At 38.4% G+C, this 27,353-nt stretch overlaps 4 protein-coding genes across 4 annotated transcripts; 1 reads left to right on the top strand and 3 right to left on the bottom strand.

Annotated features, from left to right (window-relative positions):
- Positions 1-628: 628 nt before the first annotated feature.
- LOC108049581 (vesicular glutamate transporter 1) lies at positions 629-13,759 on the top strand. The gene is given in 10 exon segments (XM_017130804.2): positions 629-817; positions 921-1,153; positions 3,454-3,848; positions 6,877-6,947; positions 6,950-7,206; positions 7,902-8,138; positions 8,820-9,470; positions 9,524-9,709; positions 9,887-10,102; positions 10,406-13,759. Coding segments are annotated over 8 exon segments (1,899 nt in total). The 5' UTR covers positions 629-817; positions 921-1,153; positions 3,454-3,798; the 3' UTR covers positions 10,637-13,759.
- A 57-nt stretch (positions 13,760-13,816) lies between these two features.
- Positions 13,817-22,120, bottom strand: LOC108049582 (phospholipase A1 member A). The gene is made up of 4 exons (XM_017130805.2): positions 21,617-22,120; positions 17,862-18,602; positions 14,216-14,384; positions 13,817-14,155 (listed from the first exon to the last, which is right to left on the bottom strand). The coding sequence occupies exons 1-4, from the start codon at positions 21,708-21,710 to the stop codon at positions 14,050-14,052; spliced, it is 1,110 nt and encodes a 369-aa protein (XP_016986294.2). The 5' UTR covers positions 21,711-22,120; the 3' UTR covers positions 13,817-14,049.
- Positions 22,121-22,694: 574 nt separating this feature from the next.
- LOC108049576 (inactive pancreatic lipase-related protein 1) lies at positions 22,695-23,844 on the bottom strand. The gene is made up of 3 exons (XM_017130797.2): positions 23,696-23,844; positions 22,876-23,637; positions 22,695-22,815 (listed from the first exon to the last, which is right to left on the bottom strand). The coding sequence occupies exons 1-3, from the start codon at positions 23,842-23,844 to the stop codon at positions 22,695-22,697; spliced, it is 1,032 nt and encodes a 343-aa protein (XP_016986286.1).
- A 908-nt stretch (positions 23,845-24,752) lies between these two features.
- LOC108049580 (pancreatic triacylglycerol lipase) lies at positions 24,753-26,359 on the bottom strand. The gene is made up of 3 exons (XM_017130801.2): positions 26,099-26,359; positions 25,924-26,035; positions 24,753-25,813 (listed from the first exon to the last, which is right to left on the bottom strand). The coding sequence occupies exons 1-3, from the start codon at positions 26,127-26,129 to the stop codon at positions 24,793-24,795; spliced, it is 1,164 nt and encodes a 387-aa protein (XP_016986290.2). The 5' UTR covers positions 26,130-26,359; the 3' UTR covers positions 24,753-24,792.
- Between the last annotated feature and the right edge of the window lie 994 nt (positions 26,360-27,353).

Below are 27,353 nucleotides of genomic sequence, written 5' to 3'. Positions count from 1 at the left end.
CTGCGCAGCTTTGCTGCCGTGGAAAGCTTTTCACCACAGCGGGTGCGAACGGGACGGATGCGTTGATTATGCTTCGGAGCAGCATAATCCGCTGGCAGGACATCCATCTGGGCAGACAAGAAAGGCGAATGCGGGCGCTTTTAGTTTCACTTCGTGCGTTGTCCTGCTGAGGCCAAAAGCGAGCCTGGAGCTGCGGGTATATAGCTGCAAAAATACAATTAAAATAGATCAATAAATAGGGATATATAGTTGAAAATATCTGAATAATCGCGTGTATACTAATAATGATTCGAAAAAGTGCTGGTTAATGGCAAAAAATGGTTAAAATCCACGTTTTCTGTCCTACGCCTCGTAATACCCTTGAAAAGAAAAACTCGCACATTCCAGTGGTTGAAAATTTCCAGTATATACTACGCTCCTCCCACCCCCAACCCCCAACCCCCATCCCCCTCCCTCTTCACTCACTAGTTCTCCCCATACCCACCGTGTATATATTGGATACTTTCCAGACCGAGATGGCATCTTATGTATCCAAGTATTCCGTCGCCACCTGTCCTCCGCCGATCCTCAAATGGAGGTCCACGTCGCGGCTGGTTTGGAACTGGTTGTCACACAGTCTTCAGACAGAGTGGGATTCGGATCGGTCCTCGTCCTAGTCGTCGTCGGTTCCATACAAAACTGCCGCCGGTTTCGTGGTCAAACTCTGTCTGGATGTTGTCGTCCCACACTCTAAGTTTTTAATTCGTTTATCCAAAGTTTTCAGTTTATTTTGTTTTTTTAATATTTATTTTTGCGGGGCGTGTGTTGGTCAGAAAATGTGAGATTTTTTCTATATTTTAAAAATAATTTATTAGGATGTCTTAGGACATATTTGTTTGTTAAAGAAATACTTAATTTCTCCTTTTTTATCACTTTTCTAGCGTATCGCGTAGTGTATAATCAAGCTATATAATCTGTTATCTGTGTACCTTATTTGTGATATCCTAACCAACAACAACAAATTAGTTAAAATACTTAACAAATTTTGTTGACTACTGCAAAATAACTTAAGCCAAAATAAACTACCGAAAAAACGGTTCTTAAGTTTCAACTAAAGGACTATTACATAATTGGGCACAACTGCGAAATGGATTACGTAACTCTGATGTGGGATGTAAGTACTCATTGCGGCCAAAGGTCAAAAGTACAACGATTTTGGGGGAAGAGCTTAACTCGGAAAAATTTGACAATTTCGAGAAAAACGCCAAAGAATGTAGGCTTTTTTTTATATTTCTGGCAATAAATAAAAATGGCATTCGAGAATTTAGTCTTAAAATAAATTTATAAAGGAAGTCCTCTAACGAATCAAAAGTTTTGATTTTCTAAAAAAGCTAGGAATTTATAAAACCGATAAACATTTTAATTTTAGTGTACATGATTTTTTACCAAAACATTTATAAAATAAAACGAGGACGGAAGCTAACTTCGGCAAGCCGAAGTTTTAATACCCTTGCAGACTTTGCCGAAATTGCTAAAACTGAAAAAGTAGCCAAAGGAATAAGGTATACATAAATAAACTAGATTTTCATCGTTTAATGTCAATTGCTTTTATACTGCAAAAATGTCATATAAAAATAGAAAAAAAGGGATACTTTCGCACACTACGCGAAAAATTCAGAAAATCATCAAATTTGGACCGATTTCACCCTGTTGTTCCTATGGGAGCTGTAGGATATAGACGTCCGATCGTCACGTGCTTTTATCATAATCAAGGTATGCATAAAAAAATACGATTTGGAAAGATTCATGTCAATTGCTTATATACTGTGCGAAATATCCTAAAAATCATTAAATTTTAACCGATTTCACCCTATTGTTCCTATGGGAGCTATAGGATATAGACGTCCGATCGCCAAGCGCTTTTACCCTGATCAAGGTATGCATAAAAAATAAGATTTGGAAAGATTTATGTTAATAGCTTTTACACTGCACAAAATATCTTCCATTCTTGAAAGTTATATCCGATTGTTCCTATGGGAGCTATAGGATATAGACGTCCGATCAGCACGCGCTTTCACCTTGATGAAGGAATGTATAAAAAAATACGATTTGAAAAAATTTATAGCAATAGCTTTTACACAGCGCGAAATATTCTGAAAAACATAAAATTTGGACCGATTTTACCCTATTTTTCCTATGGGAGCTATAGGATATAGACGTCCGATTGCCACGCGCTTTTACCCTGATCAAGGTATGCATAAAAAAATAAGATTTGGAAAGATTTATGTTAATAGCTTTTACACTGCACAAAATATCTTCCATTCTTGAAAGTTATATCCGATTGTTCCTATGGGAGCTATAGGATATAGACGTCCGATCAGCACGCGCTTTCACCTTGATGAAGGAATGTATAAAAAAATACGATTTGAAAAAATTTATAGCAATAGCTTTTACACAGCGCGAAATATTCTGAAAAACATAAAATTTGGACCGATTTTACCCTATTTTTCCTATGGGAGCTATAGGATATAGACGTCCGATTGCCACGCGCTTTTACCCTGATCAAGGTATGCATAAAAAAATACGATTTGGAAAAATTCATGTCAATAGCTTTTACACTGCGCGAAATATCATCAATTTTTGCTAGATATATCCGATTGTTCCTATGGGAGCTATAGGATATAGACGTCCGATCGGGGCGATTTTCAAACTTGATCTGCGTACACATGTTTTAGGACGCGTGTGAAAGTTTCAGATCGCTAGCTTTTAAACTGAGCTCACAAACGGTATTGAAACAGACGGACAGACGGACAGACGGACAGACGGACAGACGGACAGACGGACATGGCTATATCGACTCCCCTATTGATCCTGATCAAGAATATATATACTTTATGGGGTCGGAAACGTCTCCTTCACTGCGTTACAAACTTCTGACCAAAATTATAATACCCTCTGCAAGGGTATAAAAATTCATGGACATGTTTTAAAATAAATCCTTAGAAGCTTTATTGATTTTAATTGAAACGTATTAAAGATTTTTAATATCTTTAGGGGTATTTGACTTACAACTAGTTTACTTACAATGTTATAAAAGCCCCAATTAAAATAGTTTTAAGGTATTATATACCTTTTTAATAATTTCTCTACTCACTTTGGCTAACCCCATTCAGAAGAGATTACTGTAACCAAAAAAAAGGATCAAATTTCATACACACACTAAATGAAGCGTAAAAGGCAATCAAAACAGCCAACAAAGCCAGAAATATTTACAAAATGGTCTCCCGGCTCAGAATTTACCCCTTACCCATCCGATTTCCTTCATCACTCCCATCGGACACCCAAGCAAATTTATGAACATAAGCCGCTTACAAGAAATGTGCAAAATGATGAAATTGTACGAGACTTTTGCTTATCAGCAACAGAACACAAATTGTTGGACCCATTAATAACCGGTACAAATCTCTTTTTCAGGCACTGTAAATGAATGTGCACAAGCTTTCCGAAAATCGAAATTATATGGCGACCAAGTGAAAATCCCCTGCTGAGTGAACGAACCAACCCGAAAATAGAGTCATCAAATTTGTGCTGGCTTCACGGAAATTAACCGCCGCCGATTCGCCACGCTTATATACACGGCAATCCGCCGTGAAGTAGGCAACAAAATATATTTATGCGCCCAAGTGATAACAGCGGAAAAGGCAGCGAAGCACAACAGGCGCTTACTTTTACGAAGGAGGATTCGGCGATCCGGAGACAGGGGCGGAGTCAGAGGAAGAAGGAGTCTGGGAAAATCAGGGATACGACCACAGCATCACCATGAAGGGTCTGACGGCGTTTAAGGAGAAGGCGACGGGCGTGTTCGGCGGGTGAGTGTGCCATGATATGATATGCATAACACCAGACAACAGGGTTTTGGTCTTAAGGAACATTAAATACTGTAGGGATTCAAAATGTAGTATGTAACATATTAATTTTAGAATTGGTTGTGGGATATCTACAATAACTTTTGTAAGAGATTTTGGTATGTTAATTATTTTTGGAATCTTATAGCTTGAAGGGATTAAAAAAAAATATATATATATATCTGAAAAATGATTTTACTTACATATTTAAGAGAAATAGAAAAACCTTAGGTTCAAAAAAGGGATTAAAGGTATTAAAAAAAGAATATATATATCTGAGAAATGATTTTACTATTTAAGAGAAATAGAAAAACCTTAGGCTCAAAAAAGGATATTACAAAGGTTTCCTTACTTTGCACATTTCCCTCATTTTTTCCGACTTTCAAATCCTTGTTGGCCAGTGTACAACGATGACGATGAGCAATATAACTGGGATGAAATATGAATGCAATCAAATGGACTTTGGAAAGAACAAAAAAAGAGAGAGTTTAATTTAACGCAAGGCTGGTCGGTGTTCGTGGTTGACTGAACTTGACCATGCCAGGATAATGCAGTAAATATGTACCGATATTGATACGCACTGCCGACTAGCCGGCGTCGCGAAACTTTGGCACGTGTCGCGCCCCGGAAAGTTGTAAAATTATTGGCATGCTTAACAAGTCATTAGAGTGGGGACTGCCAGGAGTGCCAGGACTGCCAGGACACCCAGGACTTTCCAGTGGTGACAATGAACGCGCTGGCATGCCGACGAAGCTCACCGGTGGCTCAGGAATTCCGGGCACGTTGGCAGCACGTGTCCGGGAACTTATACTTGCACTCCGGCACCTTCGATTCCGGGAAAAACACAATAAAGGCGTACTGAGGCATATTGGGCAAACGCTCAATGAATGTGTGGTCGTGGTATGCAATTTTATGGCCACACCTCGCCTGATTTCTCAAGGACCTTGGGGCGCAAATTAGAAATTGGAACAATAGGTGGCACATCGCTTTCATTAAGGAATGTGTTGCATACCGACGAAGTGCTGCTGCTGCAGTAGTCCACGCAAACGAAATTGATTTTTACGACCCGTTTCCGTTGCCAGGACCTGCTGCTGCTGAAGCTCTCGAGTGGCACTCGGCGCGAAGAAATTGAAATGCCTTATCGGGGGAGTGCTCAAGGAGTTCCTTTATCCTTGCCAGTGAAAATGAAATTAGAATTGCCATTGAAGATACGCGGTCGTGTCGCTGACAAGCCACCACTCTCCCTTCCCACCCTCTGAATGCCGGAGCATCTCAGTTGTCAAGGCAAACAAACTAATACACACCATATATATATTTATTCATCTGTGGATGTGCCCCATTTACATCTCTAATGGTCGCGTTTTTGTGGCCACGTTAAAGTCAAAAGCGAATGCCGAAAAGTCTTCAGCTCGTGGCGCCAGTTATCCTTAATCTAGGCGGCGCCAAAAAGTCTGCAACATTTTTACTGACTATCAAAACAGAACTTTAGCGCCAAAGATAGTTTGGCGCGACTTCAAAAAAAACAAGCTCTAGTCAAGGATGCGAAGTGATTTGTAAAAGAGACGAAGATGAGATGTTCTTACGGGATAAATGAAAAATCACTTATATGTTCAAAATAATCTATAAGGGATCATTAAAGGATAATTAATATTCTAAAGATACCCTGAAATTCCACCAATGAACCTTATTAAATTAAATATACATTTGCTTCTTCAAAATGCATTTTTTAATTTGTATGAGAAGGGCTTGTGAAACAAAAAAAATATACAAATTAATATGTAGCAGTGATACCTTAAATTCTTTCAGAAAACATTTCCAAAAAATTATCCAGGCATTTCTTAAGTGCCAAGGCCCTAAATTATCACGTTGAAATGGTAATCGAATCATCTTTTGGCACAACAAACCTAATGACGGACATAGAGCAGTTCTTTTTTTTCGAAGGGCAAATAAGAATTGCCGCATAAAATTGGCGTCAGCCTTAAAGTCGGTCAAGGCGCACGTTGTTCGAAGGACGCAAGTTGCTCCTTCAGCTCCTTTTTTCGTTTTGCCCATATTCAGGGGATCCTGCGTGACCAGACGAGGGTAGCTTTGGCGGCAGACAGTTGAGTTATGTGACAGGCGGCGACTTCGACGACGACAAAAAGTTATATCCACTGTAGTGGCTTGTTTTTGGCTGGTGGCTGCTTATTAGTTTGTATTGCATACTTATGGGGACTTTGTCTGGATATTTATGAAGAAAAATTCCTAATTCAGGGGAATGTGGTAAGGGGCTATATCTCAGTTGATGTGTCACTTATCCCGGGTTAATGGCTTGCCCAGGGGTTAGTGGTTGGGTCGCCCCCAGATATCACCCGATATCAGCTAACACACATCCATCAATCAGTCGGTGACAAGGTCTTTTAACTGTGTTTAAACTGGGAAATCAAAGCTGGAAATGCGATTGCCGATTCTTACCTGGTCCAATCAACTTTAAATACCCGTAGCCATGCTATCAGCACTTAATAAAATTGAATTTTATTCCGCACCAAGGAGGAAGGTTTTCCCAGCAAATTCCTCCCCTCAGAATACCGCAATTCCTTTGGGACCCTTGGCAAAAAACAACAACCACCTTCGATGGGCGTATGGTTTTGGAGGGGTGGCAGCTGTTGCTGCTAACAAGCCGAAAATATTTGTGTTTTCACGCCCTCTCGTTGACCTGTTGATTTGTTTTACTAGCCGCTATAATTGGCATGAATTATGCCCCAGGAGAAAAAGATTGTAATGTATATTGAGTAGATTGAGTAAGGAATGAAAATCCTGAAATTTTAAGGGCTTAGTTGTTTTAAGGTACTTACACTATTATAATCATTTATATTAAAACATGATAATTTGCTCTGACTTATGTCTAACCCAGAACATTAAGTAACAAAATACGTTAATTAATATTTGAAACCTTAAATAATTATTTTATTTGTATTATTTGAATAAATCTGATTTATTATCACTTTTGCAGCATGAAGCCAAACATGGAGAAGTTCGAGATATCGCAGAGTTACCATGGCGGACACGGTGGCTACGAGGAGATGGAGGGGGCGACCGGGAGGGTCGTGGACCGGGCGGTGGCCACGCCTACGACGACGACGACGACCGGCCCGATTCGCCCGCCTCCTTCGAGGAGATCGAGCGGCCACCGTTGCGGAAGATCGACAAGTACTGCAAGGCGGAGTGTCCTTGCATGCCGGCCCGCTACACCATCGCCACCATGGCCTGCGTGGGATTCATGATCGCCTTCGGAATGCGGTGCAACATGTCGGCGGCCAAGCTCAAAGGAGAGCACAACGGGGTGAGAAGCTACAGCTAATATATACTTTTTTCCAATAAGCCCAACAATTTATCTCAGTCTTATCCCAATACATTTTTTTATATTAAAGATTTTGAAGTGAAAGGAATTCTTTTAAAATTTATACGGTTTGGGTGGGACATCTTAAAAATTACTTGATTAAGACTTGATAAATATCGGCTTCAATCAAAACTTATTGATAAAGTATTTAGATCGAATGTTTTAGACTAACAGCTTATTAGTTCTCTTAATGTCGACTTAAGTTCCTGATATTGTAGGCGGATATCTTTAAGAATAAATTATAAGTCCACCAAAAAGAATGATTCAAATTCCGTAAAGACTAAAATTTCTTAAATTGTTCCTCATTAAATTCTGTTCACATCTCCTTGCTAAGTGTCTACATATTAAATTGATAAAATTGACAGAATTAAATGAGCAGGAATAAATGCTAGAGAGAGGGAGCCATCAAATTCGCTTCGTTTGGCAAGAAGCTGTTGTCAATTAAGGAGTGTGTGTGGGTGGATATCACTCAAAAGTCATACACAAAAGACCACGCCCCCACATGGGCACATAGAAACCCGTTTTGAAACTCAGAATCCGGTTTGACGCTCGTTAATAAATGCCTGCAGCGGTTTTTAATGATTGTCGAGCGCCCACCACTCACCCTCTAAAAATGTTTTATTTCCGGATTTTTGCAGACTGTTTTTATGAACTGGACGGTCGCCGTGGAGAGCCATGTGGACTCGTCCTTTTTCTGGGGCTATCTGGTGACGCAGATTCCCGGCGGCTTCATCGCCTCCAAGTTCCCGGCCAACAAGATATTCGGCCTGTCCATCGTGAGCTCCGCCACACTGCATCTCTTCGTGCCATTCGCGATGACCCTGATGCACGGTCATGTGGTGATTTGTGTGCGCGTCCTGCAAGGACTCTTCGAGGTACGTAACCCAACCAACCAGCTAACCAACTAACCAAATTCGATTTTGCCACAGATCAAAGCCGGGGATTACGGCTGCGTGATGTTCCGAAAATGGGGAGGGTTAGATTTTGCTTTATGATAAAGCAAATATGTGAAATGGAAACATGTCCTAAGCCCTTAAAGGGAGGGGGGGTTTGGCAGGGCAAAGAAAAATAACAAAAGCATTTATTTTAATGCGTTTCTTTTGTGTAAGAGACTGGGGAGTTTGTCATTTTTCTTCAAATTGGAAAGGAATGATATATGCTTTAACAACAAGATATTTGCTCATTCGATTTTGGAAGCAGTAGACTGTTATATTATGCCCTTCATAGATTTTGGTAAACATAGTTTTACATTTAAAATTTCAATTGCATGTTTGCAGTTTATAACGATTATTGAGTATATTGATTTTTTCTCTAATAATGCAAAGGAAAAATTTAAATTTAAAATTGTAAAAAATTTTGTTGCCCTTACTTTGTTAAATACGATAGACATGAACAAATATTTATTCAAATTTATCTATATTATATAGGACATGACCAAAACTAATAAATGAAAATACAAACTAATTTAAATACACAGAAAAAATCGATAAAAAAGTTGCACAATCAATCAGTTATACTAGACTTCAACCTATATTTTGTAACATCTCCCTCCACAGGGCGTTACGTATCCAGCTTGTCATGGCATCTGGCGCTTCTGGGCTCCGCCCATGGAACGATCCCGACTGGCCACGTTGGCCTTTTCCGGTTCCTATGCCGGCGTGGTGGTGGGACTGCCGCTTTCCGGACTTCTGGCCGATACCGTGGGCTATCAGGCGCCGTTCTACGCGTACGGGGTGTTCGGCATAATCTGGTACATGTTCTGGATATGGTTGTGCTTCGAGAATCCACGCAAACATCCGGCCATCAGCATACCCGAGCTGAAGTACATCGAGAAATCGCTGGGGGAGTCGGCTCATCCGACGATGCCATCCCTGAAGACGACTCCTTGGCGGCAGATGATGCGATCGATGCCGGTGTACGCCATCATTGTGGCCAACTTCTGCCGCTCCTGGAACTTCTACCTCCTGGTGCTGTTCCAGTCCTCGTTCCTCAAGCACAAGTTCGGATTCAAAGTGGAGGAGGCGGGCTTTGTCGGATCCCTGCCCCACTTGATCATGACCACGATTGTTCCATTTGGCGGCATGTTGGCGGATCACCTGCGAAAGAATGGCATCCTGTCCACCACGAATGTAAGAAAGCTGTTCAACTGCGGCGGATTCGGGATGGAGGGCCTGTTCTTCCTATTCGTGGCTCATTCCTCAACGGCGGTAGGTCCTTAATAAGCCTGTTGGTTCTGTTTTTATAGAGATCTCTTTTGCAGACGGGAGCCATGTTTGCCTTGACCTGCGGCGTGGCCTTCAGTGGCTTTGCCATATCCGGCTATAATGTCAATCACCTGGATATTGCTCCTCGATATGCCAGTATCCTGATGGGTCTCTCGAATGGAATTGGCACACTGGCTGGCATCATTGTACCCTACGCCCTGGATGGTCTAATCCAGTCTAATGTAAGTGAATTAAATAATGAATTTAGTAAAATGTACCAAGCAGAATTAAGAAGAGGAATACAAAAGTTGTTTCATCCCAAAAATTCGCAAAACTTATAGAGATTTTGACTAAAAGTATTGTTTAAGTAATTCTAGTATTTTCTAAAAGAATGTGTTCTAAATATTTGAATTCTTTAGCCCACTGGCTGCTGGACTACAGTATTCACCCTGGCCGCCTGTGTTCATCTGGTTGGCTGCAGTTTCTACGGGATCTTCGCCTCTGGAGAACTACAGCCATGGGCGGAGCCTCCGGCAGAGGAGCAGAAGGTGTGGGCCCCACCACCAGGTGCCATCACCAATACGGATCCCAGCCAGGCGGGCATGTTGGGCGACTACATGAAGGAAACCTCATTTGTAAGTGACATACGATTTAACTTTTTTGTGGTAAAATATATTTATAAATTCGTTTTTATATAGTTTAGTTGGCATAACTATTATTTATTTATTTAAAAGCATTTGATAAATTGTATTTAAGAGTATTTTTGAATGTTTAAGAGCTTTACAAAAATATTAGAGGTTTAATTTACCTTACCAAAATTTAATTGAAGAGATATAAAGCTTTATAACCTTTCCAACAAGTAACTTTTTTGTCGTATATTTGTATCAAACCCGTAATTATCCCTTTAATATAATTGAACCTTTTTTTTCCCGAAATAGGGTGCTCCTGAGTACAATGAGCAGAGTCAAATGCAGCAGTCGAATGCCATTAGCTATGGCGCCACTGGTCACGTGGCCAACAATCCTTTTGCCATGGCCAGTGGTGCACCACCAATCGCGGAGGAGGATGCACCACCGAGCTACGGGGATGTGTCGAACCCAGGACAATATGGATACACGCAAGGACAAATGCCGTCCTACGATCCACAGGGATACCAACAGCAGCAGTAATGGATTCACTGATATATATCATAGCTTTTAGTTGTAGTCGGAAATCGTTTGACGTTTATTGTTTGTTCTTGGTGTGCCGTTAAAGTTCTTCCCCATACTCTCTAACTTTCTATTTGTTGAGTTCCATCGGTGAAGGGATCCAAAAGCCTTTCGGACGATATATATATATATAACTAAAAAGAGAAACGAATTTGTCAGCGAATTAGGGGATTCCATATGCCACACTAACACAATGAAACTATGTACCTAACAGAGAAACTACATATGCATACACAGCAATACCGATAGCCATTACCATTACAGTTATCCCACATAGACACACAACAGGCCTAATCGATCTATATAGCATATAGTATTAAGACGTCGCTTCCGCGAATTTCTATTTACAAGCTCAGAAACCGAAACAGCAACACAAGATAGGGAAAAACTGGAAATATATAGTCAGCACTTGTGTATATCATAAACCACATAATCCAGACAAAGCCTATAATAATTATATTTAAATCGGTATAATCGTATATATATATATAGCCAAAGATTGTTGTTGAACTGCAAACTGCACGTTTTATTACCGTTGATGATATTATCTTCTGTGTAAAGAGAACATTTTAATCAAACCCAAGCAATTGTTGATGTTCGGCACGAATGATAACCATAAAAATTACTAGCTAATCAAAAAAAACAAAACATATATTATTCTGTTAACTAATTCTCGTTTATGTTTGATTTGTTTTATTCTTGATGCACCGTATGCTTTTGTGTTTTAAGAACATGAGCAAGGCATGATGTAGGTACTAAAAACATAACACTTAAGTAGATAGCCGTAGGCGCATATAACCTCAGACTTGGTCTTCATATGCTCACTACATTAAAATAATAATAAGCAAAAGGAACACTTTATCTAAAAATGGAAAAGGGTGTTAATAAGTTTGGGTTTCTATGCCAAAAAATGGTCTAGCGTTTAAATTTATAAATTCTAATTTTCAAATAAATTTTACTCTATGTTGAACTTCTTCAAGTTTTGTTAAATATCAGCTAAAATATTTTCCATGGCTGGCAAAAACAAATTTTCCAATTTTTATTATTAACTTATTCAGTTAAAAGTCAACTCCTAGTTTTAAACCCAAGTACATTACGTTTTTAAATTGTGTTCCTTTTGTAAAACTTAAATAAAAGCTAAATTATTTATTATACAATATTAGCACTGTTAAATCTCTCTAAACCAATAAATTTAAACAATTTCGAAATACCTAGTAGATTGTACATAAATTCAGCATTAAGTACTTACACTTAAACTTATTTATGCACCAAATTTTATTTAAGAGCACAAATTTTACTTACTTAATGCACTGTTACTATTTGTTTGTTTTAGTTTCATGCACCTATTATAATTTTAATATATAATAATAAATTAATTAAAAACTTCAATTACTGCCACACAAAACATATTTAGACGCACTTACTTTCGCACTGTTCAATTGAAAATACAAATTTACAAAAAATGATTTCTAATCGTCTGTATATTATCCAAACATATTAAATTAGCCACAAATATTATAAATAACTATATAAAGGTAATTTAAATTATTCACATTTAAATCACTATGTATTAAAAACGTGAAAATTTTCTAACTAAAAGAGTCAATTCTAATACCGTAATTTGTACAGCGCAGCGAATAAATACTTACGCAAATACTCGTATAGCAACTTTAACATAGCTAATATATATTACAATTTTAAATGGTTTGGGATACAAGTTCCAATTGAAGAAAACAATACTGCTTGTGTGAGCGACAATACTTAGTGAAGTAAGACTAGTTAATAGTAACCAAATTTATATTCTCGAATTATTTTTATTTATTTAGTATCATCATTTGATTTTAGGCACAAATTTTTAACGAATGCATCGCGCAGGCAATTAAAAATGTTGGCCACTGGGGCGTATGTGTAATATTAGTATAGTTAAAACTTCATTCTGTATATAAAACCATATTTAAGAATAATTTGTTTATAATCGGAAGATTATAATATTAGAGACATGTTCTTACCCTATGGATTTTATTTCCTTTTTTCGTTTGAGAGATACTCAAGCTCTCGGGGCTGTGTGGACAATAATAACATAGATATGTTAACCAGAAAGCCACGGTGAAAACTTTTGCTTGCTAAGATATGCAAATAATGAAGATCACTTGACATAACGGATTGTAAATACAATTATATCTCGTAGTTGAATGCCATCATTAAATGCTTTTGTGAGTAATTTAAGTGTATATAAAGCCAAATTAAACCAAAGCATAACTAAAAACTAAACGGGCTCAACTTCAATAGTGTTAAACCATCACTTTTCGCTATAGCCAGAGTCACACAAGAACAGGTTACATCTAGGGTATTTTAACTACTAGCCAAACATTAATGTTGTACGTGGAAGTAAACTTAAAAACGCTGGAAATGCATACACATTCATACAGAAATATAGGCGCACAAATACAAATCAGATATATGCTATTAATATAAAACATATATTTACTAAAAACATAAAAAAATTGGCTACAGAACTCCTTGGAATCTGAATCCAATAAAACTTCTTATTATTAAAAAAGATGTAGTAACAATATTACCGCTAACTTCGGCTGGGATATCCAACCGATACTTCAACTGTGTATATAATTAGAAACAAAATATTCTTTGTGTTTACTGAGAGTTCTGTATACAAAATATATAATATTAAATCAAAATTAAATATATTAAACACAATCGGAGATCCCTTTTCTGGCAACACCCGCCCATGTTGTATAATTTATATGGTAGTTAATCCAAATTAAAATAAATACTTATATATTTCATTGTATGCTCAAAAACAAAAAAAAAACAACAAATAATTATTCCTAAAGATAAACGAATAAAAGAGACTCAGAACACAAGAAAACCTATGTTCAGTTGAAATTCTGCTTAGTTCTAACAATCGTCTCCTATGTAACTTAAATTTGGTTAAAAGAAATAAAGATGTATGAGATCCGGCTATACGAATTACCATATTTGAAGGTCATGAAAAACAGAACGAAATTATACCTAATGAATTGTATTTGGAATTCAATAAAACGAACATGTTAAAAATTATGCCAACAAAATTGAGTTTTTTATTTCATACAACTCGTAGCATAAAACTTAGTTATTATACCTATTTATTTGTACAAGTCCCGGAACACTTGAGATTGGTACTCGGTCCATTCCCAGCCCCCAACAAAAAATGGCTGAAGTTAGAGCTAATAACAATATTAAGAAATAAATAGGTATCAATTAGGAAACAAGCTAAAATCACATGAGTGCTACGGTGTAAAAGATGCATAGGTCCAGGCGGCTCAAATACAAATAAATACAAAATTCAATTTACGACTTCGACAAGTTGAAGAGCACTATCTCCTCACTCCCTGGTATTCCCCATTGGATCGACCTTTGCCCGGAAATCCTCGAGCAAAGGGCGCCTTTGCATTGGTGGTCACATAATAATTCCCTCGGGCTCTGCAAAACATTGATAATGTTATAAAGAAAATAGAAAAGCAGAAATAAAAAAAAACTCACTTGTGAGAACAGTGTTCTCCCATCAGGACATATTCCGAGTCTTTGGGCTCACACCAGCCTATCAGGTAGGAGAACAAGTTGGGACAAGGACCTGCATAGAATCCCCGAGTCGTCGTTATGGATTCGATAAAGTACGGCGTTACTTTCGTGTGATCACAGGCCAAGGTTTCTGCGGGTTTGAAATAATAAATAAATAATAATAAATAGTCAGTTCAATATATGACAAAGTACTTAAATATAGATACACTTAAAAGGTAAATAATAATAATTATTAATTATTACTTTATTTAAGACCTAATGGGACAACATTGAGCCAAACGAAATTGGAATGATAAAATTTCATTTCATTTGGAAGATGAACTACACAACTGACACCTTTTTATTTAATAAACATTATCTCAAAATCTTCGTTTTCAGCTTGGTTGGTAAGAAAAGAAAGTGCCCAAAAACTGCACTACTAAGCCCATAACTTTTTTTACAATCACGCGAATTCAAAAGGGTATACTTTAAAATAATTGTGGTTTAATTCTCTAAACATCTGTGTTTTTAGTTTGGTTTGTAATTTTGGGTCAATTTTCCGTCATTTTCACTATGCTAACCCCTTTCCAAATTTTCAAAAAATATGTAGGCAGAATAGTGTTCAAAAACTGCACTTCTAAGCCCATAACTTTTGTTACAGATATCCGATTTCAAAGTGGCATACTTCTAAATGATCTTGGTTTAATTCTCTAAAAAACTGTATACTCATTTTGGTTTGTAATTTTGGGTCGATTTTTGGTCATTTTCATAATGCTAACCTCTTTCCAAATTTCCGAAAAATGGCTATGCAGAATAGTGTCCAAAAACTACACTTCTAAGCCCATAACTTTTCTTGCAGACATCCGATTTCTAAGTGGCATACTTCTAAATGATCGTGGTTTAATTCTCTAAAAAACTGTATACTCAGTTTGGTTTGTAATTTTGGGTCGATTTTTGGTCATTTTCATAATGCTAACCCCTTTCCAAATATCCGAAATATGGCTTTGCAGAATATTGTCCAAAAACTGCACTTCTAACCCCATAACTTTTCTTGCAGACATCCGATTTCTAAGTGGCATACTTCTAAATGATCGTGGTTTAATTCTCTAAAAAACTGTATACTCAGTTTGGTTTGTAATTTTGGGTCGATTTTTGGTCATTTTCATAATGCTAACCCCTTTCCAAATTTCCGAAAAATGGCTTTGCAGAATATTGTCCAAAAACTGCACTTCTAAGCCCATAACTTTTCTTACAGACATCCGATTTCCAAGTGGCATACTTCTAAATGATCGTGGTTTAATTCTCTAAAAAACTGTATACTCAGTTTGGTTTGTAATTTTGGATCGATTTTTGGTCATTTTCATAATGCTAACCCCTTTCCAAATATCCGAAATATGGCTTTGCAGAATATTGTCCAAAAACTGCACTTCTAACCCCATAACTTTTCTTGCAGACATCCGATTGCTAAGTGGCATACTTCTAAATGATCGTGGTTTAATTCTCTAAAAAACTGTATACTCAGTTTGGTTTGTAATTTTGGGTCGATTTTTGGTCATTTTCATAATGCTAACCCCTTTCCAAATATCCGAAATATGGCTTTGCAGAATATTGTCCAAAAACTGCACTTCTAACCCCATAACTTTTCTTGCAGACATCCGATTGCTAAGTGGCATACTTCTAAATGATCGTGGTTTAATTCTCTAAAAAACTGTATACTCAGTTTGGTTTGTAATTTTTGGTCGATTTTTGGTCATTTTCATAATGCTAACCCCTTTCCAAATTTCCGAAAAATGGCTTTGCAGAATATTGTCCAAAAACTGCACTTCTAAGCCCATAACTTTTCTTGCAGACATCCGATTGCTAAGTGGCATACTTCTAAATGATCGTGGTTTAATTCTCTAAAAAACTGTATACTCAGTTTGGTTTGTAATTTTTGGTCGATTTTTGGTCATTTTCATAATGCTAACCCCTTTCCAAATTTCCGAAAAATGGCTTTGCAGAATATTGTCCAAAAACTGCACTTCTAAGCCCATAACTTTTCTTACAGACATCCGATTTCCAAGTGGCATACTTCTAAATGATCGTGGTTTAATTCTCTAAAAAACTGTATACTCAGTTTGGTTTGTAATTTTGGGTCGATTTTTGGTCATTTTCATAATGCTAACCCCTTTCCAAATTTCCGAAAAATGGCTTTGCAGAATATTGTCCAAAAACTGCACTTCTAAGCCCATAACTTTTCTTACAGACATCCGATTTCCAAGTGGCATACTTCTAAATGATCGTGGTTTAATTCTCTAAAAAACTGTATACTCCGTTTGGTTTGTAATTTTGGGTCGATTTTTGGTCATTTTCATAATGCTAACCCCTTTCCAAATTTCCGAAAAATGGCTTTGCAGAATATTGTCCAAAAACTGCACTTCTAAGCCCATAACTTTTCTTGCAGACATCCGATTTCTAAGTGGCATACTTCTAAATGATCGTGGTTTAATTCTCTAAAAAACTGTATACTCAGTTTGGTTTGTAATTTTGGGTCGATTTTTGGTCATTTTCATAATGCTAACCCCTTTCCAAATATCCGAAATATGGCTTTGCAGAATATTGTCCAAAAACTGCACTTCTAACCCCATAACTTTTCTTGCAGACATCCGATTGCTAAGTGGCATACTTCTAAATGATCGTGGTTTAATTCTCTAAAAAACTGTATACTCAGTTTGGTTTGTAATTTTGGGTCGATTTTTGGTCATTTTCATAATGCTAACCCCTTTCCAAATTTCCGAAAAATGGCTTTGCAGAATATTGTCCAAAAACTGCACTTCTAAGCCCATAACTTTTCTTGCAGACATCCGAATTCAAAGGCATACTTCAAAATGATTGTTGTTTAATTCTCTAAAAAACTGTATTTTCAGCTTGGTTTGTAATTTTGGGTCGATTTTCCGTCATTTTTACTATGCTAACCCCTTTCCAAATTTTCGAAAAATATGTAGGCAGAATAGTGTTCAAAAACTACACTTCTAAGTCCATAACTTTTGTTACAGATATCCGATTTCAAAGTGGCATACTTCTAAATGATCTTGGTTTAATTCTCTAAAAAACTGTATACTCAGTTTGGTTTGTGATTTTGGGTCGATTTTTGGTCATTTTCCAAATTTCCGAAAAATGGCTATGCAGAATAGTGTCCAAAAACTGCACTTCTAAGCCCTTTTCTCGCAGACATCCGATTTCTAAGTGGCATACTTCTAAATGATCGTGGTTTAATTCTCTAAAAAACTGTATACTCAGTTTGGTTTGCAATTTTTGGTCGATTTTCCGAATTTTCGAAAAATGGCCTTGCAAAAAAATGCCCTAAAACTGCACTTCTAAGCCCATAACTTTTCTTACAGACATCCGAATTCAAAGTGGCATACTTTAAAATAATTGTGGTTTAATTCTCTAAAAATCTGTGTTTTGTTTTTTGTAATTTTGGGTCATTTTTCCGTCATTTCCAAATTTTCGAAAAAATGGCCTTTCGTCACTTTTATTATGCTAACTCCTTTCCTAATTTTCGAAGAATGGCTTTGCTTTATAAGCTTCGGCTAGCCGAAGTTGACTATTATTCTTGTTTTTAGTTTATTCATAGGACAGTACTCACGAAACAAAGTGGCTGATCCCACGCAAGCTGGCTGTCTGGTGCCTCCGTTTACATAGAAGTCCGCATGACCACTAGAGTGCCACTGACCAAGGATTCCAGCTCCGGTGTGGACGACATCCACAAAGTGGGCATCCGTAGTGTCCAAGTCCCTGGAGTTATTTGCCCCCGCATAGAAGAATATCGTTGGGTCCAGGGCGGTGATCCTGCCCAGCTTTCCCTCCTCGGGCTTCAAATAGTTGGCCACCAATCCGGCGATGTGGGCACCCACACTGTATCCGATGAAGTGCAGATCATCCGGCTGAACTCCACGCGGATGACGAGCAAGGTATTTGACCAGCTGCGAGATGCAGAGGCTGCCAAACCGAGGAGCCCAGTCCATCTGACTCAGACAGGGTTCCTTCACAGCATCGGCATAGTCCACAATGATTATGTTATACTCGCCCACACTGAAGTAGGCCTCCCGAAGATCCGGACTGGGACTCAGGGTTCTACCGCCGCCAAAGCCATGGATTATAATCTTCGTGGGATGCCGGGGATTGAAGTGCGTGTAGTACAGCGCGTTCGCATCGAGGACATCTATGAACTCCGGCTGCTCCTGGGTGCGTCGCGTGTACAAATAGAACTGGATCTTCGGATGTGGACAGCGATATGGTTTCTGCAGGCAAGAATCTGTCACATAGACCTGCGTCTGGTTTTGACCCGCCGCCACTGCCGCGGCCACAACTCCAGCATTTTGGCCAGCTACGGAGGATGTGAAATTCAAGATTCAAGATTTTAGTTGACAAACACGTTTCGCTCTACGATATTACATTTAATTACATAAGCCGCTGGCAGCGACATTGAATGCTTGCAATTTGGCACGCTGCAAATGTCATGCGATTGCTGTTGCAGCAGCAACATTGCGTTGGAGCAGCAACATTGGGTTGCAGCAGCAACATTGAGTTGCAGAAAGTAAAAGTCAGCCCAAAACGGAAGTGACGCCGTATTGTGGCTCACTGCTCTTTGTTTGCTTTTTGCACCGACTGGGTTTATTTTTGACAAAACATGCTGCTCATGATATGATATAACTAGAGCTGGCAACTGGATGCGGAATGAATATGCGTAATTTATTCATCTGATTCATGGGGGAAGGAAAACCCATTAGAGATCGGCTTATCTGACACATGGGCTCGTTTTCTGCGAACAGATATGCGCCAAGTGGTTCGCAAATGCGAGGAGTGGGCTACGTAAGCCCTGCATTCAACAATTGTGCATTACATTATACAATTGTGCATTAATATACATTATTTTCTTTTGTTAAATAAATAATAGTTTATTTACTTAAAAAGTAATATTTTTTTTGCGACTTTTCAATGTTAATGTTATTAATTTTAATAAGTTTCTGAATAACTATTTTGAAGACGCTTCAAACATATAATTTGCCTAAATACAAAATATAAGCAAAGGGTTTTGAAAGCTTGTGTTAACTTAACTATTTAGTGTTCGTTAGCTACTTTAAAATTTAAGTGGTACTTTAAAAAGCATTATATAATTAACAATCTATTAAAGTTTGCTTTGGTGTTAGCAATATTGGAATTTGTTCTGACTTTAAAAAATTTAGTGATAATTTGGTAGAAAAAAGAATTAAAACAAAATGTAATCAAAATATAATCAGATAAAATACAAGATAATACCATAAAGAAATGGTACATTATAAATTTTTAATTTAATATTATTTAAGTGCCAAGCTTTGAACTAGTTCCAAATGTTTTTTGTGTCAGCAACGTTGAGCTCACCGCATGCGTAAGAAGTCGCCGTAATGCGGTTTGAATCTAAATGGCCAAATTAAAAATCTAACCGAAACTCATGAGAATCGGCCTTCGGTCGCCTCAGTTGGTGGCGCCCAAAATGTTAGCCACCAATTGGCCCACTTGCGGTTGAAGTACTGGTAGTTGGGAGATTACCAAGAGTCATGCAACCGGTCTGGAAAACTATTGCAGATGCAGACTCTTGTCGGTTGGCTGGGCACTGGAAATACCCGAAGATATCGGCTGCCTTATAGGGCATGCATACCCCAGCGACACAGTGAACACGGCTTAATTCACTCCGATTTCGATGACATGTGTTCGTTAGACCAGCAGCTGGTTAAATTATCATGCAACAAGCGTATTTTTACATCAGAGTCAGCAGCATAATGCCACTCAACCACCCACCGATATCCGTGATACAGTCAGCAAAACGAAATATGCACTTAAGATTGATATAATGTAATTTTGAATATTTTTCTTCTGTCTTTTTCCTCTATTTATTTTCGATATATGTATTGTATTTTGTATGTATTAATGTATTTTCTTTCTCTGTAGGCTGATCTATACCCACCCGCACTCCCCACTCTTCAATTAGCAATGGGCTGTGGTCGCGGTCATGCCTCAATTGTCTTCAGCTTTTCTGTTTTCATTTGTTTTTCACAATCGTTTATCTCTGACTTCGTGAGCTGCTTTTTCCAACTTATGTAAGTCCAACTCCCCCTTTTTCATTTTCCTTTCCATTCAGGCATTACGCATGCCAATTAAATTACTTTTTTTTTTGGGTTTGTTTATATTTTTTTGGCGGGAAAATTTCATGGATAAATTTTGGGACTTTTGGTTGGCCGGAAAACTCTGTCCAACTAACACAAATCACGCCCGAAACGGAAGCAGTCGAATGCGGAAGGAGAAAAAGAAAATTGGAGGAAAAACACGAAATACTCATCGCCTGCTAAGTGAAAGATGTTTTTTGGGTTGGCTCGCTTTTGAGTCCGTTTTTTTCCGTTTGTTTGTTTGTGGGTTTTTGTGTTTTTTATTTGCCATGAGTCATGGACATTATTTTGTTGGCTTTTACGATGGAGATTATTGACCAATTGACTTCGAATCGATATCGAGATTTGTGTGTCATAACCTTAAAGTCTTATGTTCGAAGCAAAAGCCATTGCATGTGTTTGTGTTTAATTAGACAATAACAAAATTCTTGAAGAATTGCTTAATATCTGGGTGTAACAGCTTGTTAATAAATGGCTGCAGCTTTAAGATTTCAACATTTTTGACCTACTTAAAGCTTATAAATGCTAAGATTTGTTTGAGTTCAATAACCTCTAATCTGGCCCAGTGACAGCCCCTTCATTAAGCTGACATTCTTAATTAACTAACGACCGTGGACCTGCCCTTTGAGTCCGTCTGAATTCAAAACTTGACAATGACACGCACCCCTGCAACGCGCATACGCCCCATATGACACCTTCATCAGCGGCAATAAAAAATTGCCTGGCAGTAAATATTGCAAAAGCTGCGAAGAGTGTCAAGGTGCAGGGGCATCAAAATATGAATACATAATGAGGCACCCGAAATTTAAACGGTAGTAAGGGTCTGATTAATTAACTTGGCTACGCGAGACTACCGAAGTCACACCATGACAAGGCGGGATGTGTGGGATGAGCCCCTAAAAATATGAGGTACTTGAAGAGAGGCTTTTCAAGATATTTATATCACTGTTGACCAACATATGAGGCAAGGTCGCAATGGAAAAAAGAAAACGATGTTTGATATTGTGCAACTAGTTGAAGCTGAAACTTAAGCGGACGCCAATTTGAAGTGTCAACAGAAACAGATAAACAGCATGGACACAATGACAGGGCCAAAAGAAAGGCACGAAAAAAAAATAGGTGCCAACCAGGGCGAAAGTAAAAGTTAAACTTAAATTTATCTCTGTTTTGGGTTTCTTTTAGCACAACGCATACGAACCGGCGAATTCCAGGCGGGAGAGTGTAAAACTCACGCAGAGCAGCTGCAGCCAAAAGTCTGCACTTTTCGGTTTCCTCACACACTTTGACCACATATTTTTCCTTTTTTTTACTTATTTTTTGCAAATTCACGGTACTTTTAGTTTTAATTGCAATTGCAACTGCGATTATATAACTGGGCTAAGGAGCGGAATCTTTGAACTCTTCTGGGCTTTGGGTCAAGGCCTGCTCGTTGACCGGCTAAGGCTGTTTCAAAGTGCAAAACTCTTTCTTAAGCACCAGCTCGAGAGCTGGTCATTGGACTCGATTTCGATTTCAATGCACAGCAAGACGACGGCGAAGCTGGCGAGGCATAATTCCGGCTGCCTCTGCACAGAAATTGATTCAGTTTTGTGTTTTACCACACTTCTTTTATTTTTGCGGGCACGCGCGGTCTCGCGAAGAGATTTTCGGTAACGATCTTGGCTTTCTCCGCCTCGAAGTTCGCGTGCACGTGCGATTTGATTGCGCTCTGGCGAGCCACTGACTGTCGAGTTCGTGTCCGAAGTCTTTCGTTTTTGGTGGCTGACCGAAAAGTTTGCACCGGTACCCAAAAGCTCGCTCTGCGTGGAAAGCTTTTAGTTTTGTTTTGGTATTTTATTACAATTGGAGAAGCCGTTGTAGGGGCTTAAAAAATGTTTTGATTGAAAAGTAAACTTAGGCATTTTTGCCTTAAATATAATTTAAAAACATTGGACTTAAAATTTTTTGCACCAAAAGAAAAGCTTACAAGTCATAAATTTAAATTGCCTATCGGGAGTACTGTGTTAAAAAAATCTCTAGATATTTAAAATCACTTAAAGGTGTCTAAAAGTATGCCACGATAAATACCTTCAAAAACAGGAAGTCCGATGGTTAATATACCTACTTATTAAGTAAGTTATATGTGGTTATAAAAGTTCGACAACATTTCATAAAGCTATTTATGATAAGAATTCGCCGCCCGAAATCGAAAACAAAACATTTATAAAACTCAAAAATATATATTAAATAAAAAATTTAACTAAAACTAAATAAAAAAGTAAGTACAAAATAAAGCTTTAACTTAATGCTATTTCCGTGAGCTTACGAAGTTCCGAAACATCAAATTCGACTTCAACAGGGGGTCCTTTTGCGAAGGGAGGAACTTCGTGGGTGGTGAGAAAATACGAGCCTGATGCACTAAAAGGTAGAAAAGCAGATCTTAGTAAAACTAACATTAAATCCACAGTAAAACCTTACTTATTCGACACAAAGTAACCCATCTGCGAGTTAGGCATGTTGGTGTAATAACTGCATCGTTGAGAGAAAAAGTCGAACCAGCCACCACACTGCTGAGCCCAAAACCCCCTTCCTGATGTAATCGACTCTGCATAGTAGACGGCTGATCTATAATGATTGCAATTGTAAAATCTCCAATTGCTGATGTAGCTGCAGCCCCTCTGATTAAGCTGGTCAAGATTGGGATAGAAATCAGCATGACCCATTGGCGGCAACATGGAGAAAAAGAACGGATCGGTGTGTATGATGTCCACGAAATCCGCATCACTAGAGTCCAGTTTTTGCTGCAATGAAACCTGCATCATGAAGCCAGGACCCGCAGGATCCAGACCGGTAATCCTGGCTAGAGGTTGGCTCACATAATTGGCCACCATTCCAGCAACTTGGGCACCCAAACTGAAGCCAATCAAATGGATATCCTCACGTCGGCTGATGCCCGTCCGTATTAGATTATTTATCATCTGGGCTAGACACTCGGATACAATTGGGGCATTATTCACGGCCCAGGGAAAATAACACGGCCAGCGCACCATTGTCTCATAATCCACAGAGATAACATTTACGTTCTGATTTTGGAGCAGCACATCTCTTACTTCCAGATTCGGTGTCAAATTCCTGTTTCCAATAAAGCCATGAATGAGTATTTTCAGTGGCAGTTGGTTCTTGAAGAGATCCTTTTGTGGGTTAAGGGGATCCAGTTGAACAGGATCATCACGGGTTTGACTGGAGAATAATGCAAATTAATTCCGGTCTTATTTCGCAATATTATCCTCCCACTCACTTTGTATAAAGCCAAAAAGTAACTCGCGGATTGGGACATGTTTGCTCGCCGAACACACAAAACTCTGGCAGCCAGCCTCGCAGCTGCTTTTCTCCTTTGGAGCAACCAAAAATAACGAAGAGAAGGATCACCGTGCTATATTTGCTCATGACTAAAGTTCAAACTGCTCTAAGCTCACATTCTAACGCAAGTTCTATTAAATTTGCACGGCCTAACATTGAAAATGGCATGGAAAATGAGGGCCCATATAAAAACGCAATGCTGACAGGTGATAAAAAGTCAAGGTTTCTAAAGTTGGTGGAAGGTGAATGAGGAGCAGTGGGTCAAGGTCGCTGCGGGTGGGGTTAGGGGTTAGAAACTGGTAATGAAAATGCTATAGTAGAGCAATGGAGAACATAAATGTGATGATTTATGAAGAAAGGTTATTATTTATGGTTTTGAAGCAGTCTTTGTATAATAAACTTTTTAAAAAGCTAATTGGATAGATAAGATTTATGGTTTTGAAGCAGTCTTTGTATAATTAACTTTTTAAAAAGCTAATTGGTTAGATAAGATTAGTCATTTTTTATTAAAACATCCGATTAGTTTCAATTTGTTAATTTCTTAAATTGAAAAGAAATTATTCTTAATTTGCGCCAGCTTAAAAACTGTTTTTGCCATTAAAAATATTGCAATTCTTTTCTAGACTCCGTCTAGCTATCTGATTAAACATAGTTAACTTTTTGAGTTTGCGTTGAAATTTTTATATTTGAAATCTTAACTAAATAATATAAATAATACTGTATCCTAAGACCTATCGTTATTATTTATGGTTTTGAAGCACTCTTTGTATAATAAACTTTTTAAAAAGCTAATTGGATAGATAAGATTAGTCATTTTATTCAAACATCCGATTAGTTTCAATTTGTTAATTTCTTAAATTGAAAAGAAATTATTCTTAATTTGCGCCAGCTTAAAAACTGCCATTAAAAATATTGCAATTCTTTTCTCCGTCTAGCTATCTGATTAAACATAGTTAACTTCTTGAGTTTGCGTTGAAATTTTTATATTTGAAATCTTAACTAAATAATATAAATAATTCTGTATCCTAAGACCTATCAGAACACATTTCTCGACAAGGGTTCTTCCTCCTCCCGATCTATCCAGTCCAATTGCTTATCCAAATCGTCCTCGTCCATTTTCACAACAACATTCACCGCGTCCAGTTCGAGGAACGCCTCCAACAACTGTGGCTCATAGTCATCATCAATTTCATTGTGGTCGATATTCAAATGGAATTTGGCCAGGGTCTGTCTATTGTCCACATCCTCCAACTTGCCCAGGGCATAGGGGGCTTGACTTGCAGTCTTGAGGAAGTAGGAACCTCTTACATCCTCCGAAACGTGATAGCCCATTTTTTCCTGGGGACCTGTTGTGGGACATAGGCCAAGGAGATGGACCAACCAGCCGGAGCATTGGCGTCCCCAGAAACCCACGGTGGAATTAATGGACTCGGCATAGAAGCGAGGAGCTCTCTCGTGATTGCAGCTTCCAGGATCTTGCATGTTCTCCTCCATGCAGCCGGGTTGTTGGGCTCCAAAGTTGGGATAGAAATCCACATGACCGGCGGCTCGCAGCACTCCACGACCGAAAACATCCGAATGGATGATGTCCACAAAGTCGGCATCTCCCGGATCCAATCGTCTGGAATCTGGGCCCAGGATAAATAGAGGCTTCGCCGGATCCAGTCCCGTGATCCTCTTCATCTTTCTCTTCACATAGTTGGCCGTCTGACCCGCCACCTGACCACCCAAACTGAAGCCAATCAGGTGGATCTGCTCGTTAGACACTATTGCTCGATCCACCAGGTTGTTGATCAACTGCGCCAAGCATTGACTGACCAGCGGAAGATTCTGCACCGCCTGGATGTAGCAGGGATATCGCACCAGTGGCCCATAGTCGATGGAGATCACGTTCACATCCTCGTTATCCAGGAGCACAGGGCGGATGAAGGAGTTGGGCGCAAAGTCGCGGTATCCTGTGTAGCCATGGATGAGTATCTTAAGGGGGCGTGACGGCTGGAAGTCCCAGGGATTGAGGTCGAGGGGATTCAGCAGGATCGGGTTATCCCGCGTGGAGCTGCAGAGAGGAATTTGGTTGTTTAAATTATTATTTAGAAATTTTGGAGGGAATATATATTTTTTTTAATTGTTAGAAGTCTTGTATTATTTTCTAAACTTTAAACTTACTTGGAATACAGCCAGAAGGAGACATTTTCATTGGGACATTCTCCCCGCACCACTTGGCAGTTGGGATCTAGGAGACCCACCAGCGGGTTGGCAGACACACTCCAAAGAAAACCTGTCCAACGATAAAGGAAACACCATAATCATGCAATATTTTGGGGCTTTTAGATCCACTCACCCAGCAAAGAGAACCACGCCGTCGACTTCATGGCCCATATACTCGTACTCGTACTTCTAAGGCTGTGTGTGAACTGGGTTCCGGCCACCGAGAGTGGTTGCTATTTAAGTGGAGCGGGTATCGCAGGTGGCGATCTGCCTGGTGGTGTGTCTATTGGTAAATGATTGAGCCACTGGCATACATAAGCACCCACACAGGGGCAAATGGTGGTGTCAAATGGTGGGTTCGATTGGTGTCAAACAAGAACGAAAGTAGTCGAGGTTCGCGTGGTTGGCGGAACTGATGTGTTTGGAAATTCATTGCAAATAAGTGACTTAATAGGCCAGTTTTAAGGGGTCTTAAGATTAGTTTTCGCTTTGAAAAGCAATTGATATGGCTTGCAGCATGAAATCTGAAATTTCATATTCTCTTGGGAAACTCTCGTGACTTTAATATTTTCTATTCCCAGCCCATTAGTGTAATTGCAAAGTAGCTCTTACTTAAAAGCATTGATACTCATTACTTTCATTATTCCCAGTCTAAATAGTAGAATATTTATACTTATTTATTTAAAGACTTTAGGATTAGTGACATTTAAAAACTTTACTGTTGAAAGCAAAATACTGGCACGTTTTCAACTGTCTTTTATACAGTCTTGTGATTTTTATTTGTATTTATATATATTAATAATTGTTTTTATGATTAAAAAAAATTGAACAATAACAAATATCTTGAAACAAAATATAATGGCAAACAAAAAGTGTGAATTTGCTAATTAATCTACAGGCCTCTACGGTTGAACTATTTTCGAAGCCAGTGAAAGTAAAGTATTAACTAATCCATCGTGTGCACATAAAAAATAATCAATAAAACAATTTATAAGCTAATTAGTTAGGTCATTTGCTTAGCCAACACATTTATAAATTGTCAGTTTATTAATGCTAATTTTCACTAGCATTCGCGCCCGTTTGAGTTTAACTACTGCTGCAAAATGTGGCATACAACTTACTCACACTCTATTTAAATTAGTTTATTCAATTTGACTGCTGTAATTTTCAGTTACATTTATTTTAAACTACTTTTAGATTAACAGACTCTGTTAACTTAACATAAAACAATGAGTGCAATAGCAATCTGCCCGTGTCACATTTCATTAAAACAATAAGGGGATTCCTGAAACTTATTTAAATATCTTTTACGAATAGGAAAATTATTCCAGAAATATTAACACAACTTACGAGAATTTGTAATATGCATTTTATATGGATAGCTAACC

Source organism: Drosophila rhopaloa, unplaced genomic scaffold, assembly GCF_018152115.1.
Source record: "Drosophila rhopaloa isolate 14029-0021.01 unplaced genomic scaffold, ASM1815211v1 contig_2, whole genome shotgun sequence".
In the NCBI taxonomy this organism is placed as follows: domain Eukaryota; kingdom Metazoa; phylum Arthropoda; class Insecta; order Diptera; family Drosophilidae; genus Drosophila; species Drosophila rhopaloa.
The sequence above is the reverse complement of the archived record's forward strand: the minus strand, read 5'-3'. Positions and strand labels throughout refer to the sequence as shown.

Excerpts from the sequence above, each read along its gene's own strand:
- LOC108049582 (XM_017130805.2), bottom strand. The coding sequence starts at position 21,710 with ATGTGGTCAAAGTGTGTGAGGAAACCGAAAAGTGCAGACTTTTGGCTG. Across the intron at positions 14,385-17,861 it reads GGGATCAGCCACTTTGTTTC|AAACCTTGGCCTGTGATCAC; the intron begins GTGAGTACTGTC and ends TCAAACCCGCAG. Across the intron at positions 14,156-14,215 it reads GGAGAACACTGTTCTCACAA|AGCCCGAGGGAATTATTATG; the intron begins GTGAGTTTTTTT and ends AATGTTTTGCAG.
- LOC108049576 (XM_017130797.2), bottom strand. The coding sequence starts at position 23,844 with ATGAGCAAATATAGCACGGTGATCCTTCTCTTCGTTATTTTTGGTTGC. Across the intron at positions 23,638-23,695 it reads ACTTTTTGGCTTTATACAAA|TCAAACCCGTGATGATCCTG; the intron begins GTGAGTGGGAGG and ends ATTATTCTCCAG. Across the intron at positions 22,816-22,875 it reads GGTTACTTTGTGTCGAATAA|TGCATCAGGCTCGTATTTTC; the intron begins GTAAGGTTTTAC and ends TCTACCTTTTAG.
- LOC108049580 (XM_017130801.2), bottom strand. The coding sequence starts at position 26,129 with ATGAAGTCGACGGCGTGGTTCTCTTTGCTGG. Across the intron at positions 26,036-26,098 it reads GGCGTGGTTCTCTTTGCTGG|GTTTTCTTTGGAGTGTGTCT; the intron begins GTGAGTGGATCT and ends ATCGTTGGACAG. Across the intron at positions 25,814-25,923 it reads TCCTTCTGGCTGTATTCCAA|CTCCACGCGGGATAACCCGA; the intron begins GTAAGTTTAAAG and ends TCCTCTCTGCAG.